This window comes from Manacus candei, unplaced genomic scaffold, assembly GCF_025592945.1.
Source record: "Manacus candei isolate 608988 ecotype Guabito, Panama unplaced genomic scaffold, ASM2559294v1 h1tg000005l, whole genome shotgun sequence".
Taxonomy (NCBI): domain Eukaryota; kingdom Metazoa; phylum Chordata; class Aves; order Passeriformes; family Pipridae; genus Manacus; species Manacus candei.
This window is the reverse complement of record NW_026138053.1, coordinates 24,877,818-24,897,620: the sequence shown is the minus strand read 5'-3', so window position 1 is coordinate 24,897,620 and position 19,803 is coordinate 24,877,818. Positions and strand designations below refer to the sequence as shown.

Sequence of the window (19,803 nt, the reverse complement as noted above, 5' to 3'; positions counted from 1 at the left end):
CAGAAGGAGGCAAAAGCAAAACCCTGCCAAGCACCATCAGTGCAAGCTATGGGTGCATCAGAGGGCTGTCAGGGTCCTTTACTGCACAGCCCAGCGAATCCTCATGGGTTTGAAAAATCCCTGGGGAAATCCCACAGCACCAGCCAGGGTTGTGCCCAGGGACCCCCTCCCGATTCCCGCCCAGATGCTCCCCACTGGCAGCGCCCCAGGCCCTGGGGCCCATCGGGGTCCAGCTCCTCGGGATCGGGTCTGAGGGGGCCAGAGCACAAGCCTGGGTGGCCTTTGGGGCACCAAGGTGGCGCAGGGCTGGCGGCCATGCCGGCGTCCCCCGCATCCGCAGAGCTGCTGCCTTGTTGCCACAGCAACGCTCTCCGGCCTCCGCTGCAGCATCCCGCAGCACAGGGCTGGACCAGGGGGACAGGGGGGCACCACAGCCTGCGGCCCCCTCCCCAAACGGCCCTTGGCCTCCAGCAAAACATCCCCGGGTGTCCCCGCACACCTCCCCCATGGCATCAGCAGCCCCTCGCCTGCCTCTGCCTTCCTCCCAGGAGAAGGGGGATGCCCACTCAGCAGCCAGAGCTGCCCCAAGCCCACCCAGCATCCAGGACTGGGGTTCTTTAGCACATGGAAGGGTCCAGAGGCCATGGAGGCGATGAATTGCTGGGGAGAAAACCCAGTCTGGGGTCACCACTACACACAAGGGTGGTACAGAGGAGCATCGAGAGGAGCATCACATCAAGCAACACACAGTGCCTCATTTTTGGGCCAACATCCAAAAGAGCGTGGCATTTTAAAAACTTAATGGGACACCCAAGGTGCTACTAGAGGAGCAACAGATGGACAAGGCTTGCAGGAGGTGGCACAGCCACCGTGGGTCTGCTACAAAAGCATTGGTGGCATTTGCCCAGGGCGGGAGGTTATGTGTGGGCAAGGAACTGGTATTCTGCACCAATGTCACCCAAAATTAAACATCTCAGTGACTTGTTCCAAATGGTGAGGAGGGAAGCATATCCCTGAGCACAAGGGGTGGAGGCCTCGCTCTGATCCCAGCATAAACAAAGGAGCAAATTGTTGGCTTTTTTTAGTGGAAGAAAGCTGAAGGAGTCCATGAGATAAGGGCAGATGAGCCTCATACAGTGGGTGAAGAGCAGGGGGGAACCACCCAGACCATGTGAGCAGGCCAAAGCCCAACACCTGGCGGCAGGAGTGCTGGAGGCAGCACACACACAGGCAGACTGGGATACACTGGGCACCCGAGTATTTTTCCATCAAGCTGCAGGAAAGGTGACTCTGCTCAGGGGCAGACAAAGCAGAAACCCTCACCTCCAGCTGGGCACGCTGGGAGCTGACTGTGGGCCTCCTGCCAGCACAAGTCGCCGGTGGCCATGGATCGAGCTGGGGACGAGCCCCGCGGATGACAACCTGGGAATGTAGCAGGCGCCCCAGGCCTGCAGCATCTCCAGCCGCGATGCTGCAGTGGGTGAGCTGGCGCCGGGACAGAGACGCTGCAGCAGGGCGAACCGGCCCCGCGGCCGGGATGCTGCGGCGGGGTGAAATGACACCGGGGCAGAGATGCTGCAGCGGGATGTACCGGCCCCGGGGCCGAGCAGCCGCAGGGCGCCCGCCGGTGCGGCAGGGAGGAGCCCCGCCGCAGGGGATGCTCGGGGGGCCCCGCCGCGCTCCCGCAGGCTCACCCAGCACGAAGTAGGGCAGCTCCGTGTTCTCCAGGTCATCCACCACCACCATCTCGCCGGGGAAGTCGTTGCGGACTGAGAAGAGCAGCTTGGGCTCGGCGGCCGAGGGGCCGTGCATGATGCTGAGGTCGTTCTCCCGCAGGAAGGGCAGCGCCGACACCGTGATGCTCTTCAGCTTGCACTCCAGCTCCTTGGCCGCCGCCTCCGCCGCCGCCTCGGCGGGGCCGCTGCCCGCGGCCAGGCAGCAGCCGGCCAGCAGCGAGCACAGCCCGGCCAAAGCCATCTTGGAGCCCCGCGCCGCGCTCCCGGCGCCGGGCGGGAGGCGGCGGCGAGGGGCGGGCACCGCGGCCCGGCGCCTCCCCGTGCGGCGCGGCTCGGCACGGATCGGCTTTCCCGGCCCCCCGCCTCCCCCCTCCTCCGCTTCGCCCTTGCCACCCCCCATCCCTGGAAAAACCGGGAGAGCTGCGGTTTTTAGCGATGCGGTGGCGGGAGGGATGCGGGACTGCCCGGCCCGGCTACCTCTGCCTGCTTCTGCGCTGGGAAGAGCGTGCAGGTACCACCCCCCGTCCCCAGGATAAATTGCAGACCTCCAAAAATCACAGACCTTCAAAATCCGAGGAGAAATCCCAGACCTCCAAAATCCCAGGAGAAGTCCCAGACCTCCAAAATCCCAGAAGAAGTCATGGACCCCAAAGCCCCAGAAGAAATCACAGACCTCCAAAATCCCAAACCTCCAAAATCTCAGGAGAAGTCACGGACCTCCAAAATCCCAGGAGAAGTTATGGACCCCAAAGTCCCAGAAGAAGTCACTGACCCCCAAAATCCCAGAAGTTATGGACCCCAAAGCCCCAGAAGAAGTCACAGACCTCTAAAATCCCAGACCTCCAAAATCCCAGGAGAAGTCATGGACTCCAAAGCTCAGGAGAAGTCACAGACCTCCAAATCCCCCAAGCATATACATACATATATGGAGCAGTAGAGCCAACCCCAAAACTGCCAGATCTGTCTCCTTTTGCACTGGATGCTTTTTATTTTCACTTTTTGAGCACAAAGCAGCAGTGACAGCTTGTCCGGCAGCCACACCTTCCTGCAAACATCTGTGGTCATCCCTGCAGCCAAAATGTTCTGATGGAAAATGTTCTCCTCTTCCAGTTTGGGGGAAAGGCCCAATCCCCATGCCAGCAGGAATACACGACCGTGCTGGTGTGGTTTTCCTCCCCGGGGAGTCTCCCGATGGCAGACATCTCTGGACCTGGGTATGGAGGTATTGCTGACCTGGAAGCAGAGCTCCCACCCCACAGCTCCACCCTGTCTCCCTGTGTGGAAACACACACAGGACATTACTTTAAAAACTCTTGCAATTTTTTGTATTTTTCTTTTGTAGTGCTTCTTCTCCTCCCCTTGCAGGGGTTTTCCCAAATTCCTCCTCCCTCATCCGTGCCAGCTGTGAAGCTTAACATGCCCCAGGGTCGGGATCCAGGAGGGACAGTGCTGTGCCCCAGACACCCCAAGCAGAGGAGCCACAGTGGGTGCTTTTCCCCAGGCTGATTTATGACGCCCCGTATTTATAACTTCCGTGATATTCTGGGAAGGAAAAACCGTGCTTACCAGAAATTACCTGTATTCAACAGTCAGAGCCAAGCACTGAACTAAACCAGTGAGAATGTAGCGGGGTGTGTATCAGCAGCACTGTCCCCCTTCGGCACCAACCGTCTGCAGCTGCCAGAAAAAACAAGTAAAAATTAGGAAAAAATCGGGGGAGGGGGGAAAAGCAAACTGAGAAAATCCGGGAAAACTGGGAAAATCAGAGGAAAAAATAAGAAAAAAAGAGTAACAGACATGGCCCTGCTTTTGGGGAGTGTAAGGTAATCCTTTGGATGTCCTCTGCCAGGCCCTTTAGCTGCTCTTCTTTTTTCACCGGGGGGACGCACAAACTCATTAAAAGAAGATATTTTATCAAAAAAAAAAAAAAAAGCCACACAAAAAAAAAGGTGCAATTGCATTACTCAGCAGGTGTCTCCAAGAAGGTCTTTTTGGCTTCCCCTTCTGGAAATTGGGTGCATCTCCAGGAGTGGTGCCCCTGGAAGAAGAGTTTGGTGGGAGGCATGAGGAATACAGGTGGATAGATAAAACATATATGAAAAAAAAAAAACAAAACCAGCCAAGAGCAGTAAAGCTGGTGTCACCAACGCCATCCTCCTGCTGATCACCAACGCATAAGGTTTCCAGAGAAGCTGTGGCTGCCCCATCCCTGGCAGTGTCCAAGGCCAGGTTGGACGGGGCTTGGAGCAACCTGGGATAGCGGATGGTGCCCCTGCCCATGGCAGAGGATGGACTGGGCGACCTTTAAGGTCCCTTCCCACCCAAACCAACCCCTGACCCGACGACGCCCCGATCCCGGTCACTCCTTTGGGACCCTCGGGCGGGTCCGGGAACGCGGCGGCTCCGGGACCCCCGCGCGCGCCCGCCGGGCCACGCCCCGCCCCGCCCCGCCCGCCAATGGGGAGGCGCGGGGAGGCCGGCGGCGCCTCTGATTGGCTGCGGCCGCTGCATATATTATCGGCGGTGCGGCGGCGGCGCCCGCGGAGCGCGGCGGGACCCGGCGGGGCCGCGGCACCGGCAGCGCCTGTCGCGACAGTCGCGATCGCGCGATGCTGGCGGCGCCGCCCGGGGCCGCCTGTCCGCCTGGCGATGGGACGGCCGGGAGGCGGCGGCGGGGCAGCGCCCGGGGCCGCTGAGGCGGAGCGGGTCGGAGCGGGACGGCGCGAAGAGGCGGCCGGTGCCCCGCCGGCGCTGAGCCGGAGCCTGGGGTGAGTCTGCGGGGTCGCGGGGGGGAGTTGGGGGTCGGGGTGAGCCCGCGTAGGGACTCCGCCGGGGGTGGGATGGGGAAGGAGCCGTGGCGGCCCCGCACGGCGGAGATGCCGGGTACCGCTCGGTGACCTTGGTCAAGTTGTGTCCCTGCTCTGGGATCGCTTTGCAGCCTCTCCAGCGAGGTTTGGAGTCGGGGAAGGCACCGAGCCCTTCCCGGGCGGGAGCCATCGCGGTGCGGGGCGCTGCAGGTGCAGGGAGCTGCGACCGGCCCGGTGGGACCGGGTGCTGGCGGACTGCCGGGATAAACGGGATGCCCGGGATGCTGGGACCTGCTGCTGTATGCAACGGGCTCTGCTCAGTGGGAGATGCCCGTGTGAGACACCCCGCGCCCGCAGGGACCGGAGGAGATGCCTCCTGAAATGTTTAAACACGCGTTTCTCCGGTGGGCACCGCTGTATCAATAGCCGGTGGGGGGAATTTCCCCCCATTTTCATCCCCGCAGGGCCCCGCTTCACCGGAGCACCGGGCCGAGCAGCGGGTGACCCGTCGGGAGGTGTTTTCTCGCCGCGGGCGGCTGCGGGGCACAGCATCGGCAGCTCAGGGATCGGGAGGTTCCCGCTGCGAGGCTCCGTTCCCTTTCCCTAAACACACATTTTTTCAGTAGGAAACAGAACTCTAGGTCTTTAAAGCACTGGAGAGCGTCAGCTCTCGGCGCAGTAGTGCCCACCCTGCCCTGTCGGTTCCCAGGGGACCCGCGTGTCGCTGTCCTGGAGCAGCGGTGGCGGGTCGAGAGGTTCCCCCGCTGTGGTCCCGGGGCCGGGCAGGGTGAGCCCGGGCGCTGCCGGGCAGCGTGGGACCTGCCGGCAGATGTCAGTGTCCCCTCTCTGTCAGCAGCCAAGAGGGTCCCTGCCAGCCCTGGAAATGTTGCAAGGAGGCCCCTGCACTTTTTCCCGAAGCGGAGCTGTCTTTGGTGGCCGCTCGGTGACAGTTTGGAGACCTGGGGAGCAGCAGGGTTCTGGGAAGGGGAGTGGCCCCACTCTGGCAGCCCAGATCTCCTCCCTCTCTCTGCCCAGCACCAGCCACCCACCGCCTTATTTATCCTGTGCCGCTAACGCTGAGCTGCTGCTGTGCATCACTGCCCACCCGTGACACTTGTCACCTGCCTGAAGGCAAGAGAGAGATGGGAGGGAATGGTCCTCACCTTGCACTGCCTCCAGCTCCTGCAGGAGGCTGGTACTGGGCTTGCAGGGTCCGTTGAGGGGCAGGAGCCGTCCTCCCTGGGGAGGGGGCTGCAGGGGGGCTCTTTTTCCCCCAGCCCCTTGTGGAGGGGGGTGCTCTTCTCCAGCCATCCATCTGCAGGGATGCTTTGGGCTGAGACCTCAGCACAAGGTGGGGGAAGCTGGGGCTGCTGCTTCTGTCACCACGCTCGGGGGAGTTGTATTTTGCACACTGCTTTACTTAAGAGGCTTTTTCGCCTGTGGGTGTGAAAGTCTCGGGTGTGCAAAGCCAGAGGGCAGAACACATGGCACTGGTACGACACACTGCACGCAGCTGCCATCCCCCCTGGTGGCAGCCCAGGCTTCATCTCATTTGATGTCTTATGCAAATCCTTGGCTCCCCGAGTCCTGGGATTTTCTGCTATTTTCCTTTACTCTCATCTTCAAGTGTCTTGCTCTCGAGGATATGAAGAAAAGCTAATAAAAAGAACCCAAGTCATCGAGTCTTGCAGGTTTTCTAACCAGTCTCATGAGCCGGGAGGGAGGCGGTGACTTATAAGTCCCTTGGCTGTAGCGACTGAACGGGCTGCGGAGGGTGGTTTGCGGGAGCCCGGCGAGAATCAGTTCACAGCCACCACCGTGATCTTCAGCATCCCTGCTCCGGCAGGACGGAAGGCTCCGACGTGGCTGTCCCCACGCTCGCCGCCTGGAGCCGTGTCTCCGGGGCCGGGTGCCAGGCGGCTGACAGCACCCCGCCGTGCCCACTTTGCCAGTGATTACCACGCTGCTGTCGCTCCGGCGGTGCCTGGCTCGCTCTCTTAATTACCCCGGCAAATCAATGAGGCCCCGGCGCTTCCTTGGGAGCGTGCGGATGCGAGCCCGGGGATGCAGCTCGCTGCAAGCCACACAGAGCCGGGGAGGGGGCGGCGACGCAGGCAGGGAGAGGCAAGGCAGGGTGTGAGGAAGCTGGGTGCCACGAAGCCCCAAGTAAGGCTGGTGGCTCCAGAGCAGTGGGAGAATCCAGCAAAACTGAGCCCTTTGGGATTCTCTGTCCCGGGGGGTGCAAGCAGCAGAGCAAGAGGTGTCCTGGGCGCCTGCATGGATTCATAGACAAGGCTCAGCTGAGCCAATCCACTTCAGAAACTAAACTGCACTTAGCCTTTGCCCAGGCTCTCTTAAGTGGCCCTAATTTGATAAAGCTTTCCTACATTTAATGAGAAAGTGATTCAGTCACTAGGTTTGACGTTCATTCCCACTAAAAGGCATCCCCAAGGAGCTTGAGACCCCTCCCCATCACTCCCACACAGATGCACCTTTGCTCTCCCTGCACCCCAGGGACCAGCCTGTGACTGGGCACATCCCACAGCTCCACCACCAAAAGGTATCATGTACCTGGCACAGATGTTGGGTCTCGCTTTTGCTCTGGGCTTCAGCTCAGCGTGTACAGGGGGTAGTTTCAGAGTCCATCTGGAATCTTCCTGTTCTTCCTCGTGGCACCTGGCAAATACCACTGCTGCCTCTCCCCAGTGCACACTTCCCAGTTTCTGTATCTCTAAATCTACTCCTGCAGCATGAAAGGGCAGAAATCAATGCTAATGTCCCTAACAATTAGCTAAGGTCTTAATTATCGAACTCAGCCTGATTAGTGGTGGAGCACGTGGCTCTGGAGATGCTGTCGGCATGGAAGCAAGCAAGACCTTGGCATAGCTCCGGTGTTGTGCTGAGGGTGTTGCTGCTGCCACTGCCAGCCCCAAGGGCAGTAGAGAGGCTTTTGCAGCTCACTTGGGCATCCCCATCCACACCTCATACCAGTGCCTTGGTCTCTCTTGAGCCATTTTGGGTGAGAACACCCACCACGCCTTGCCATCTCCAGAAATTGCCACAAGTTATTTTTAAGATGCAGCTCGTGATGAATGACAGTCTGGGTCATGCATCAGCCACCACTGGAGAGGCACCAGGGTGTTCTGCTGCAGGCAACAGAGACACTGAGGGCTGCAACAAGCTCAGGAGGACTTGGCCAGGAAGGAGGTTGTGCTCCTGGGAAAATTTGCCAAGAGTATTTGCGTTGGCACTCTCCTTCCATCACTTTGGAGTTTTTATAGAAGGGGGAAAAGGAGGGGAAAAAAAAATTAGCAAGCTGGAAGTTTTCCAACTTTTGTGATGCAAAACCCTAAATCAAAAGGATGGAAAAAAAAAGAGTAGTCAGATGCTTCTCATCAAATCTTCATTCTTTTGGATCAAGGAAAAGTGATTAGAAAGTTATTTCCAGCTCTTATAGTAAGGTCAAGGGGGTTACTCCTTTCCAAAGAGCTTTACTCTCCCCAGCATCTCAGGTGTGAGATGCTGGTGTGAGCACGTGGAGGTGCGCCCCAAAAAGCATTGCCCCAACCCCACAGAGCAGCAGTGCAGCCCCCCCCCCCCCCAGCAAAATCAGAGCCTGCTGTCTGGACTAAGGACTATACAGAGCTATGGCAACATCTGCACATACTTATTTTCTATAACCCCTGATCGATAGGAAATAAATCAGCCCAGCTAAGGGTGGTGCAGGAGAGCTGCTCCTTGAGGAAAAGCTGCTGGGTAGCTCGGTGCAGCCCCCACACAGGCTCTCCTTGGCTGTTCCTGCCTGACCTGGAGCTTCAAGTTCCCGTTGGCAAGGATGCTGGTGTGCGTCAGAGCGTGTCCCCAAGCAGGAGCCACCTCGGAGGTGCCGGCACACGCGGTGTAAATAAGAGGGAGGTGGAAATAAAAGCTCACTGAGCACAGCTGCAAACTTTGCTTCCATACCAAAGGGGACCTTCACTGGTTTTGCACCAGTTTGACCCCAGTCAAGTGCTGGAAATGCCCAATCCTGACTATTTTTATTGCTCTGTAGTACAACATGAAGCCTCCACAAGGACACGTCTCATGCTCAGCCTTGAATCTCAGGACAAGCCCTCCAGGGAAGGCATTGGGGTCTAGCTGCTCTAGGGACCACAGCCTAAGGAAAGAGGTGACCCAAACTGGCTCTATCCCTAATATCCATCTCCACAATGCTCACCCAGATGCTTCCTGCCTTAGGTGTGGTGCTTGGGTGGGAGAGGGTGTTTGGAGGGGAAGGAGAGCATGGGGAGGCCCTTTTGGGGAAGGCATTTAGTGGTGTCCCCCAGGGTGGTGGTGGAAAGGGGAAGCTGTTAATACCCAGGATGGTTTGCTGGAAAAGACAGTGCTCTGCCTGGTGTGTCCACCCACTAAAACACCCCTCTGTGCTTTGAATCAAAGAAAGGATACTCACATGTCCTCATTTACACCAGGGAAGGCCGTGGGGCAACTGGTGTAAGACCATCCATACCAGTCTGTGGTGGTGTGAAGTGGCTATGGATGAGGCCAATGTCCCGTGGACCTTGTGGAAAAGCATCCCCTTTGCTGTACAGACCCAGGTGGAGGAAAAGGGGAGAGGGACCCAGCCAGGGAGCATCCCCTGCCCAGCCCCACCTAGGGAGCATCCCCTGCCCAGCCCCACCTCAGCTGGAAGTGGGTCAGGAGCCACCTAAAATCCATGGATGGTGACGGGATGAGGAGATAGGCTGTGTCAAGCCTGTCTGTGAGGCAACAGGCAGGCTCCCAGTGCACCAGATATTTAAACAAGGTGTTTTGCTGTCACAGCCATATTTAATGCTACAAGCAGTGTGTTTCCATGGGCAGGGTTTAGAAAGATGCTGTTCAAGGATGCTTTCGCCTTGGCTTCTCAGCTGAGAGCCAGAGTGCTGCTTTCCTCCCTGCAATGGGGGAAGGGGATGAAATCACGGAGAGTTTAGCCCATGGTCATCATCTAAAACATCCACAGGGTTTCCTGCCAGACCCTGGCTCCCACCATTGCCTCCTGGGCACAGCAGCTTGTCCCAGATCAGTGTGGCAGCAGGACCCATTGCTGCAGGGCAGCAGAGGGTCAGGGGGGTTCAGTCCTGATCCTTGAGGGCCCCTTTTGTCCCCAGACCACATCAGCTTAAAGACCACCAGCAGATATTCCTGAACAGGGGAGCGAGGTGCTTGTCTGCTTCAGACAGACGCTGCATCCCGGCTGCCTGCTTCCCCCCTGGGCCAGCTTTGGTTGCAGGCAGGGAAGCAGGCAGGGAGGATTACAGAGCAGCCAAAGTGCCTCAGCTGCTCAGCCATCACCCACACGTGACAGCACGTGAGCAGCTCTGTGAGCAGCTGGCATCAGGTCCTGCCACATTTTGGGGGTGGCAGATGCCCCCTCCAACACTTGTGACACACAGTTAGGAAACCCACCTGGCATTGCCTGTATCCCACCCCAGCATGGGGTCCCGATTTTTTGGGCCAGGATTTGGCCACCTCGTGGCCACGGGCGACTCCACTTGCAAGGAGCAGGAGGCAACTGCCAGGGCGTTATGTGGCTCCCTGCCAGGACGGGAAAAACCAAGGTGACATGAGAAAAGATAGTGTGGGGGGACAGAAAAAGCCCTGCCTGCTGCTCCTGCCCGCCCCACTGCCCCGGCACCCCAACCTGGTGATGCGAAAATCTCAGCTTTTGTTTAAAATTCACAGGGCCCCAGCCCCCAGGGCTGAGCGAGAAGCTGAGAAAACGTAATCAAAGGGCACCCTTAAGGCTTTAAAAATAGAAAAGAGGGAGGAAAAAAATTTAAAAACCATATTATTACATGTTAAAGCATGATGATTCATCTGGCAAAGCCCCGTTTGGGAGAAGGCGGGGTTGGTGCGTGCTCGGCAGGGACAAGCGCCTGGGCTCTGGGCCCCCACCAGCCACCTTCCTGGAATAAAAATCACCTGCCCTGGAAGCACTGCAGTGACAGGGTCCCTGCTTTTAGGCAAACAGCTCTTGCTGCCTGACAGCACACCTTGCCTCACCCTGGCTTGGCCAGACCTTGCAGATCCCCATCTCCCACCTTCACTTACACATTCAGGCTCTGGCCCTGTGGCTGCTGCCTCCAGAAAAACTCTGTCTTTAGTCCTGCAGATACTGCTACGCTGGACTTTGAAAGTGGAAAGGCCTTGACTCGAGATAAACATCATTTGCACTTGAAACACCGCTGCAATAAGCCCAGCCAATCTTGTGGTGGACATCCATCCATCTATCCATCCTTTGGGTTAATATCCACCCATTCATCCATTCATCCACTCACCCTTGGGGTGAACCTCCATCCATTCGTCATCTCAGCCACTAGCAGGACACAAAGAAAAGTCTAACATCAACCACACATGGTTCAATCCATACCTGGAGAAGCTCATTTTTCCAGTTCCCTGTGATTGTTATTTTTTAGCCTCCCCCTGAAATGAGCTGCACACGCTCATGACAGGCAGCCCCAAAATGTGGAGCACAGTCACCCTGCTGTCCCACCACAGTAGCAAACTCGGCTTGATGGGCTGATGTGCGGCAGAGAAAAACATAAAGAGAAAGCCACAAATTCCTTAAACAGCCATTAGTCAGGACTTCATTTAACTTCAGCAGCAGCCAGCACCCCTAACCCCATAAACCCTTACCTCCTGTGGCTCAACCAGTCCATGCCCCCCCTGGATCGCAGCTTTCCCCGTGTCAGCATCCCAGCAGGCATTCCAAAGCTTCTGGTTGCTCCTGGTTTATATCCAAGTCCTCATGGGCTTCCCTGCTCCGTGTTGCAGGGCAGGGCTGTCCTGGAGGATCTCCGTGGGGTGAGAGAATGAAGAATCCTGCCAGGCAGCAGCAGGATGGGGCGGCAGGACCTCCCACGCGCTGACGGGCCCCCGCCGATGCTCCCGTGGCCGCTGGCCCTGCTGGCCCTGAGCGCGTGCTGTCGCTGGGGGGTGGCCGGCGGGGCGGGCAGCACAGTGCCCCAGCAGCATGTTGCCCCCTCGACCCCTTCCTCTTCATCCTCCTCTTCCTCCACCCGGGCACCCCTCGACTGGCTCCTCACCGACCGCGGACCCTTCTACCGAGCCCAGGAGTACGTGGACTTCATGGAGCGCTACCGGCAGGGTTTCACCACCAGGTACAGGATCTACAGGTGAGAGAGAGGCCATGGGCACCCCGAGAGGGAGATGTGGGGGTGGGGGGCTGCAGGGGGCACGGCAGACCCTCCCTAATCCACATGAGCTGACCCCAGTGTGTGGGAGGAGGCTGCCCATCAGCACAGACAGTGGGTGGGTGGATGTGAGATGCTGCTTTCCCAGGGATGCTCGTGGTGGGGCCAGGCTAGGCTCCAGGCAGGATTTGCCTAAGCCAGGCGGGCTTTGGTGCAGAGGCTGGGATGGAATCAGCCTTTAGGGCAGGAGGCACAGAGCCCACTGGGCTGGATGGGTCTCATGCATACTCCAGCCCCTTTGGACATCCTCCACCTACTGATCTGCCCTGAACTGGAAACTGGGGAGAGCAGAAGGGCCAGCATGCACGTGGTGTTCATCCTTCAGCCCCTTTGTCCTTTTGCCATGCACAGAGACATCTCTGTGCCAAGTTACTAAGCCTACCTGGACTGGCAGCCATCTGGGGCTGGGGTGCTGCTGACTGACCAGCATGTGAAAAGCCACCCTGACTGACCCTCTGGCATGTCCCCAGTGCCATCACCCCCTGGACTGCTGCAGTGGGAAGCTATATGTGTGGGGCCAAAGCTGGAGGGGGTTTCTTGTCAGCAGAGAACCAGATTTGGCAGAACTGGGGTCCACTGACTGCAGCAAAGGGTCACCCCATGATAGCCGCCCTGGGAAAGCCACTCCACCACCTCCAGGACCTAAGTGGGGCTGTCACCTCCCAACGAGCCCTTTTTCCTTCCTCTCCTCGCCACCAGTGCTGAGCCCTGGGGGTTTCCAGCCTGCCCGCTGCCTCTTGGGAATGCTGACGTGGCTGCTGGGATGGCAGCCTTGTTATGCAGCCTGGCACCCCCAGAGAGCTTCTCTCCCCTTTCCTGTGTGCTGACACTGCCATGCCGAGGGACCTGCATCCTCCGGGGATGTTGCTGGTGACGGTGGTGGGACAGGAAGGAGGACCTGGAGGAACAGCAGCTGTCTCACACCTCCTCTGAGGCAGAGAACATGCCATCAGCCTCCGGGGCCTGCTTTGTCTGTGGGATGGGATGGAAGAAACTGGCACCCCAGCCCCAGTCCTGAGGGGATGTGCCTGCAAGGGGAGAGGTAGCATCCCCCCCAGCTCTGCTACTGGCACCAATATCCCACTTTTTAGGCCCAAAGATCATGATGGGAGGCAACCTGACATCCACCAAGCCCACCGGCTGCTTTGCAACCGTCCACCCCTCTCTCCTTCTCCCTCTCCCTCCCTTTCCCCACCAGCCCTAATTAAACTGTCTGAAAGCCACCGCCTGGTTTTAATTAGAGCAAAATGCCGAAGATTAGGCTGAAATTTGCCGCCGGTTGTTTACGGGGCCATCAGTTGTCGGAGGCAGTGACAGGCTGGTGCTGCTCCCTGGGGCCAGGCGAGGCCAGGGGGCCCATTCACAGCCTCTGAGGCTACAACCCACTGCATCCCAGCACCTCCAGCTTCCAACAAAACGCTGCCTATACTTAACACCACCATACCCCCAGACGTTGGATTTTCACCTGGATCTGTAGGCGTGGGACTGGAGGATGGATGAGACCCATCTGGCCCAGCCCTGCCCTGGGCTGTGATGAATGCCTGCCAGAGGTGCTGGATTAATCAATATCAGGCATCTCCGCTGCTTGTAGCTCGTTATCAGCATCAATGGCTTAGGGAGGGACAGCACTTCTGTCCTGGCTGGATCCATACCTGGCGAGCACGCAGCAAATCCTTCACCTCCGATGGGGAGGTCGGAATGATCCTGAGAGGAGTTTTCCAGCTACTCACCACCCGTCCTGAGGTGGAAACTGGGGACAGAAGAAGGGAGAGCATGCATGTGGCATGGCCAGACCTGCTTCAAACTCTCTCCCCACTGCTGCTCTCCTCCCGCAGAGAGTTTGCTCGCTGGAAGGTGAATAATTTGGCCCTGGAGAGGAAAGACTTCTTCAGCCTACCACTTCCCCTGGCCCCCGAATTCATCCGCAACATCCGGCTGCTGGGACGCCGGCCCAGCCCCCAGCAGATCACTGACAGCCTCATCAAAAAGTATGGGACCCACTTCCTGCTGTCTGCCACGCTGGGAGGTGAGTGCTGGGGGTCCTCACCCCAACTCACTTCCCTTGCACAAGGAGTGTGCAAAGGAGGGAGAGTGGGAAAATAAGCACTGCAGGAGGAAACACGGCCAAGAAAGGGAACGTGAGGACCCCAGCAGCCTCCCAAAAGCATTGTGTGTCCCCCCAGGAGAGGAGTCCCTGACCATTTTTGTGGACAAGCGCAAGCTGAGCCGGAGGGCAGAGCCCGCTGTGGGGGCTGGGAACAGCTCGGGGGTCTCGCTGGAGACCCTGCACCAGCTGGCAGCCTCCTACTTCATCGACAGGGAGAGCACACTCCGGCGGCTCCACCACATCCAGATCGCCACGGCTGCCATCAAGGTGGGCGAGGGCGGGAGGGAGGGAGGGAGGGAGGGAAGGGGCAGAGCGGGGAAGCAGCAGCCCCGGGCCTCGCCAGTGGCCCCTCAAAGCTGGCTGAGATCCTCAAACAGCATCACCAAATAGGGCAGAGCACTGAAAGGTAACACATTCCCGTTATTTACGGGAAATTGGGCACGCTAATAAAGGCACATTTTTCAGCGGGCTGCAGGCAGGGCTGCCGCCTGTCAACAAGCCAATTAGCAGGTAATTAGTTGTCCTCTCCAAGCATTGCCTCACTTGGGCATGGGGTAGCACATGCCCTGGGTCCTTTCCTATGTCCCTGACCACCTGCACACCCCCCCTTAGGTGACTGAAACACGGACAGGGCCACTCGGCTGCAGCAACTACGACAACCTGGACTCGGTGAGCTCCGTCCTGGTGCAGAGCCCTGAGAACAAAGTGCAGCTCCAAGGTAGGACCGGGCTGGTGGGGACATGGAGACAGACAAGTGCCACCGTGGGATGCTTTGTGGGTGCACAGAGGGTTGTAGGGGAGGATGCTGGCACAAGATGCTGCTTTGAATTTAAGGGCTGGGGAGGAGAGGGGATGAAAGTAATGAAAGCTGGGCAGGATGAGGTTGTTGCTTGTCTGCCAAGAGGAGCCAAGATCGATGCAGAGCCCAGACAAGCGGCTCCATAGCAAATTGATATGATAATCGTGCGAGGGTGGGCGCCGGGGGCGGGGAGGAGGCTCATGCCCTCCCCGCCCGGGCAATGTTTGAGGGGCTCTGCGGTTGCCCTGACGCTCCCGGGGCTGCCTCCCGCTCGCAGGGCTGCAGACGGTGCTCCCCTCCTACCTGCGGGAGAGGTTCGTGGCGGCCGCCCTCAGCTACATCGCCTGCAGCTCGGCCGGGGAGCTGGTGTGCCGCCGGAGCGACTGCCGCTGCCAGTGCCAGCCCGCCTTCCCCCGCTGCAACTGCCCCGAGGCAGACATCCAGGCGCTGGAGAGCAGCCTGGCCCAGCTCTGGAGAGCCTGGGAGAGCCACCACGGCCAGTTCGAGGAGTCAGGTGAGGCTGGGGAGACCCTGCCAAGCATCTCCTTCCCCTTGTGAGCAGACCAGGCTGGGCGGTGGGGCTCCAGGGTGGTTATCTCACTGTGAAGACCTCGGAGCTCGGGTGGAGGGAGGTGGCTGTCAGCCCCACCTTCACTGCTTGCTCTCCTGATGCCGTCTCTTTCTCCGCACAGAGGAGTTTCAGGCCTTGGTGAAGAGGCTCCCCATGGACCGTTTCCTGAACAGGACGGCCATCTCCCACTTCTGGGCTATGGATCTGGATGTCCAGCATCGCTACCAACAGCTGGGCACCAGCCTGAAGCTGCTCTCCAGGAAAACCTACCGGCTCATCCGGCGGCTCTTCAACCTCAGCAAGCGCTGCCACCGGCAGCCGCGCTTCAAGCTGCCGAAGGAGAGGTAGGGTGTCCCAACATCCCCATCCCGTGCCAGGGATGCTGCTCAGCTGCCCGAGGAGGGCTCAGATCCACAGCCCACCTCCCTGTGGCTGGGACTGGAGGAGCTCCTGCCTTGCTGGAGGGGTGCCTGGGGATGAGCAGACAGCATGCCTCTGCCATGCCACCTTGGGACGTGGCCCTGAGAGGGGGTCCAAACCGAGAGGTGGAAAATGGGGCTCAATTCACAGGGGGCCACCAGCGGAGCAGGAAATGAACACAAAGTGGGGAGCTCTTCCATCCCTAGGGAAAGTCAGTTGTGTCCCATGTAAGCACCTCTCCTTCTGTGTCTGCTCTCCATCAGGTCCCTCCCTTACTGGTGGAGCCGCGCACAGTCGCTCCTGTACTGCAGCGAGACCACCGTGCCTGGGACCTTCCTGGAAGAAAGCCACAGCTGCACCTGTCCCTCGGACCAGCCCTCCTGCCAGGGCTCCATTCCGTGTGCCTTGGGCGAGGGGCCAGCCTGTGCCAGCTGTGCCGAGGACAACAGCACCCGCTGCGGGACCTGCAACCACGGCTACGTGCTCACCCAGGGCTTCTGCCGCCCCGAGGTGGCCGACTCGCTGGAGCACTACCTGGGGCTGGAGACGGACCTGCAGGACTTGGAGCTCAAGTACCTCCTGCAGAAGCGGGACAGCCGCATCGAGGTGCACTCCATCTTCATCAGCAACGACATGCGCCTGGGCAGCTGGTTCGACCCCTCCTGGAGGAAGCGCATGCTCCTCACCCTGAAGAGCAACAAGTACAAGCCCGGGCTGGTTCACGTCATGCTGGCCCTCTCCCTGCAGATCTGCCTCACCAAGAACAGCACGCTGGAGCCCGTCATGGCCATCTATGTCAACCCCTTTGGGGGAAGCCACTCGGAAAGCTGGTTCATGCCCGTCAACGAGGGCAGCTTCCCAGACTGGGAAAGGACTAACGTAGATGCCTCTGCCCAGTGCCAAAACTGGACGCTCACCTTGGGCAACAAGTGGAAGACCTTCTTTGAAACGGTCCACGTCTACTTGCGGAGCCGCATCAAGTCCCTGGATGACAGCTCCAATGAGACAATCTACTATGAACCCCTGGAGATGTCAGATCCTTCCAAGAACCTGGGGTACATGAAAATCAACAGCTTGCAAGTCTTCGGCTACAGCCTGCCCTTTGAGCCGGATGCTATCCGTGACCTGATCCTCCAGCTGGACTACCCCTACACCCAGGGCTCCCAGGACTCGGCCATGCTCCAGCTGCTGGAGATCAGGGACCGGGTGAACAGGTTGTCACCCCCTGGCAAAACCCGCCTCGACCTCTTCACATGCCTGCTCCGCCACCGGCTCAAGTTGGCCAACAACGAGGTGGCAAGGATCCAGTCCTCCCTGAGAGCCTTCAATGCCAGGCTGCCCAATGCCCTGGAGCAGGAGACAGGCAAGCTGTGCAGATAACGGCCTCGGAGCCAGGGGGCTGGGAGAAAGGACTTCCTGGGGAAGGGGGGGGGAAAACAACCACCCTAAAAAAATTTAAATCAAGGCCTTACCTTAGTGCCAACCGCGTGCTTCCATGGTACACCCAGCGACTGGCCAAAGAGACACGGGGCTCGAGCGGATGGAGGGTGCCAGGGGACTGTGGAGGAAGGATGGCTCGTGCAGCACAGCATGGCTCCAGGTGCGGGGATGATGCCAGCACAGCCGCCACGTCAGTGGCCGGGGAGATGTGCCAATGGCCCAGGGGGATGTGGCCTGGCCAGAGGCAGCTGCTGGTCCTGCTGGAGCAGGTGCCCCACCCACCGTGAGGATCCCCCGGCAGCGGCCTCCTCGTCATCCCAACTTTTGTAGTCTTTTTAAGAGGTTTCTTACAGGCGCCTTTGCACCCACATCCCCCATGATCCATCCTGCAGCCAGACCCTCGCACACGGTGCTGGTGGGGGTCCACAGCACAGGGCCCCAAGATCCAGCAGATCTCCCCTGGGCCCTCTTCAGAAGCATCTCACACCTGCTGGGGCACCAAGGCATCATCCCTGCCTTGTGTGGGAAGGACCTGGCACCTGCACCATGGACGCTGCCAGCACAGACACCGGCGGAGACCTCTGGGCCACAATTCCCTACAAAAAAAACAAAAAACCCTAAAGCAAAAGAAAGAAAAAAGGAAAAAAAAAAGTTTTATTTATGTATTTATTTATTTGGTTTGTTTGGGAGGGGTTTTTTTAAGCTTATTTATTTGGGGAGTGTCATTTCTTGTCAGTGGCTCCAGCCAAGAGACATCTTAGTAAAATGTATCTGTTTAATATATTTTTTAAAAAAATGCCTTTTTTGAGCAAAAGAGCAACCAAAACCAACTGAGATTAAAAAAAAAAAAAAAAAAAGAAAGAAAAGAACAGAACAGTTACTGTCATCCCTGGCCCTGGCTTTTCCTGTGCTGTGAGGCTCCCTCCCTCTCTCCCTCCTTCCCAGTGCTGCTGCCGCTGCCGTGCTCAGTGCCTGACTGGAATATCAAGCAGTGGAGCTGCCCGTCTGTCAGATGGGAACGATGGGTACCCAGACAAGTGGAGCTCACTGCTTCACTGGATGCCCTCATTCCTAGGATGAGGATGAGCTAGGGAGAGGAAGGAATCAACCCTCTGACCCACAGCATCCCCAAAGCAGGAGGTGTGGACAGAGGGGATGGTCCAGGGAAAAGGAGAGGAGTGTGAAAAGTGTAGCAGTGTGTGGATCTGAGCCTGCTCCCTAATCCTCCCCGCCTGTCAAGACTTGCCTGCTTGGATGCTGCAAAAGCAGTGGTAACCCAAACTCATCCATCCTGCTTCTGTCACCCGACTCTCCTCCATCCTCAGGCTGGGCAGATAAAGAGATAAACATGAGTAAAATAACACCAGGAGCGATAAATAGATAGGTGAGAGGAAAATAAAACTGGGATAGATAAACCACACTTGCTATTTATATTCCCTGTCTAATCTATCAATCCATCAGCCTGGCTCCTGTGGCTGTAGCATCCCTCAATCTGTCACCTGGATGTCTCTTCTCCACACATCTGTCTTCCTTTGCCCACCTCTCCTCCCTTGCCTCCCAGTCCTAAAGGAAAAAAGAAAAAAAATCAGGCAATTAAACACACCAGGAGGAAATGGGAAGTCAAAGCCATCATCTCTGCTCCCCAGGGGAGGCCAGGAGACATCAGCCCAGGGATGAGAAGGGTATAGGTGGGAAGGCTGGCAATGCTCCTGAGCAGGCAGGGCTGCTGGGAGGCTTCCCAGCTAGTAAGGCTATTTTGGCTTCTGCTCTGCATCTTCCTGGGCCTTCACATCACTTCTTGGTTGCCCAGAGAAGCTGTGGCTGACCCATCCTTGGAAGTGTTCAAGGCCAGGTTGGGTGGGGCTCTGATCAACCTGGTCCCTGTCCATGGCAGGAGGTTTGGAACCAGGTGAGCTTTAAAGTCTCTTCCAACCCAAACCATGCTATGATTCTTCTCCCCATCATCACATGGGCCATGTGTCAGGCTAACATTGATCTACTCCACCCTCTGTCTTCTCCAGACAGAGCATTTCCTACTGTGTTTTCCAGTGCCCTGAACCAGTCCCACATCCTAAACCCACTTGAACATGAACACAAGAGCTGTTGGGATGATTGGCAGCATCTCATGGAGCCTCTTGAGGCGTCCACTGAGGGATGGACCCCAGGCTTCTCTGCCTCAGTGCTGGATCCAGAGACAGGCAGGTGTGCAAGGACAGAGGTGGATGAAGGGTCTTTACTTCCCATCTAATGCAAAAAATAAAAAGGGGGAGAGAGGGGGAGGCAGACAGCTGGAGAGATGTGCTGTCAACTCTGCATCCTCAGCAGCTGCCCCCAAGACTGCACTCTCCTCTCTCCACAGCCCCCCCCCCGCCCAGCAAGATTCCATTGACTATGGATCAAAAGTAAAAAGTTTGGCCCGAAGTTGCCAATTCCCATCAGGAATGAGGCGGTGCACAACATTCCAAGGCTGGCAGCTGGCACAGCACCTTCTCAGCAAAGCACCCCATTGGGAAGCATAGGAGCCTGCAGACAAAACCATCAGCCCCCAACACCATGGGGCTGCACACTCTCTTTAACCCACTGGAAGAAAAGACAGGGCTGGTTCCTTCAATTTTGCTGCCAAATTACTGTATTTTGGGAGAGAACCACTTCCACCTTTTCAGGGGG

The 19,803-nt window shown here is 58.0% G+C and overlaps 2 protein-coding genes across 6 annotated transcripts in view; one reads left to right on the top strand and one right to left on the bottom strand.

The window, feature by feature from the left end:
- Window positions 1–2,037, bottom strand: part of ASTN1 (astrotactin 1) — a 58,949-nt gene extending 56,912 nt beyond the window's left edge. For 3 of the 5 annotated variants that reach the window (XM_051793645.1, XM_051793634.1, XM_051793640.1), the window contains exon 1: window positions 1,695–2,037. In XM_051793645.1, the coding sequence (XP_051649605.1) occupies window positions 1,695–1,977 (283 nt within the window). In that variant the 5' untranslated portion in view covers window positions 1,978–2,037. The remainder of the gene's footprint in view (window positions 1–1,694) is intronic. The other 2 variants (XM_051793616.1, XM_051793625.1) reach the window with 2 other exon arrangements.
- A 2,390-nt stretch (window positions 2,038–4,427) lies between these two features.
- BRINP2 (BMP/retinoic acid inducible neural specific 2) lies at window positions 4,428–18,053 on the top strand. Its single transcript, XM_051805979.1, has 8 exons — window positions 4,428–4,504; window positions 11,360–11,721; window positions 13,635–13,825; window positions 13,983–14,173; window positions 14,519–14,624; window positions 14,983–15,219; window positions 15,398–15,620; window positions 15,960–18,053. The coding sequence occupies exons 2-8, from the start codon at window positions 11,426–11,428 to the stop codon at window positions 17,074–17,076; spliced, it is 2,361 nt and encodes a 786-aa protein (XP_051661939.1). The 5' UTR covers window positions 4,428–4,504; window positions 11,360–11,425; the 3' UTR covers window positions 17,077–18,053.
- Window positions 18,054–19,803: the final 1,750 nt, after the last annotated feature.

Excerpts from the sequence above, each read along its gene's own strand:
- BRINP2 (XM_051805979.1), top strand. The coding sequence starts at position 11,426 with ATGGGGCGGCAGGACCTCCCACGCGCTGACGGGCCCCCGCCGATGCTC. Across the intron at positions 13,826-13,982 it reads GCTGTCTGCCACGCTGGGAG|GAGAGGAGTCCCTGACCATT; the intron begins GTGAGTGCTGGG and ends GTGTCCCCCCAG. Across the intron at positions 14,625-14,982 it reads GAACAAAGTGCAGCTCCAAG|GGCTGCAGACGGTGCTCCCC; the intron begins GTAGGACCGGGC and ends TCCCGCTCGCAG.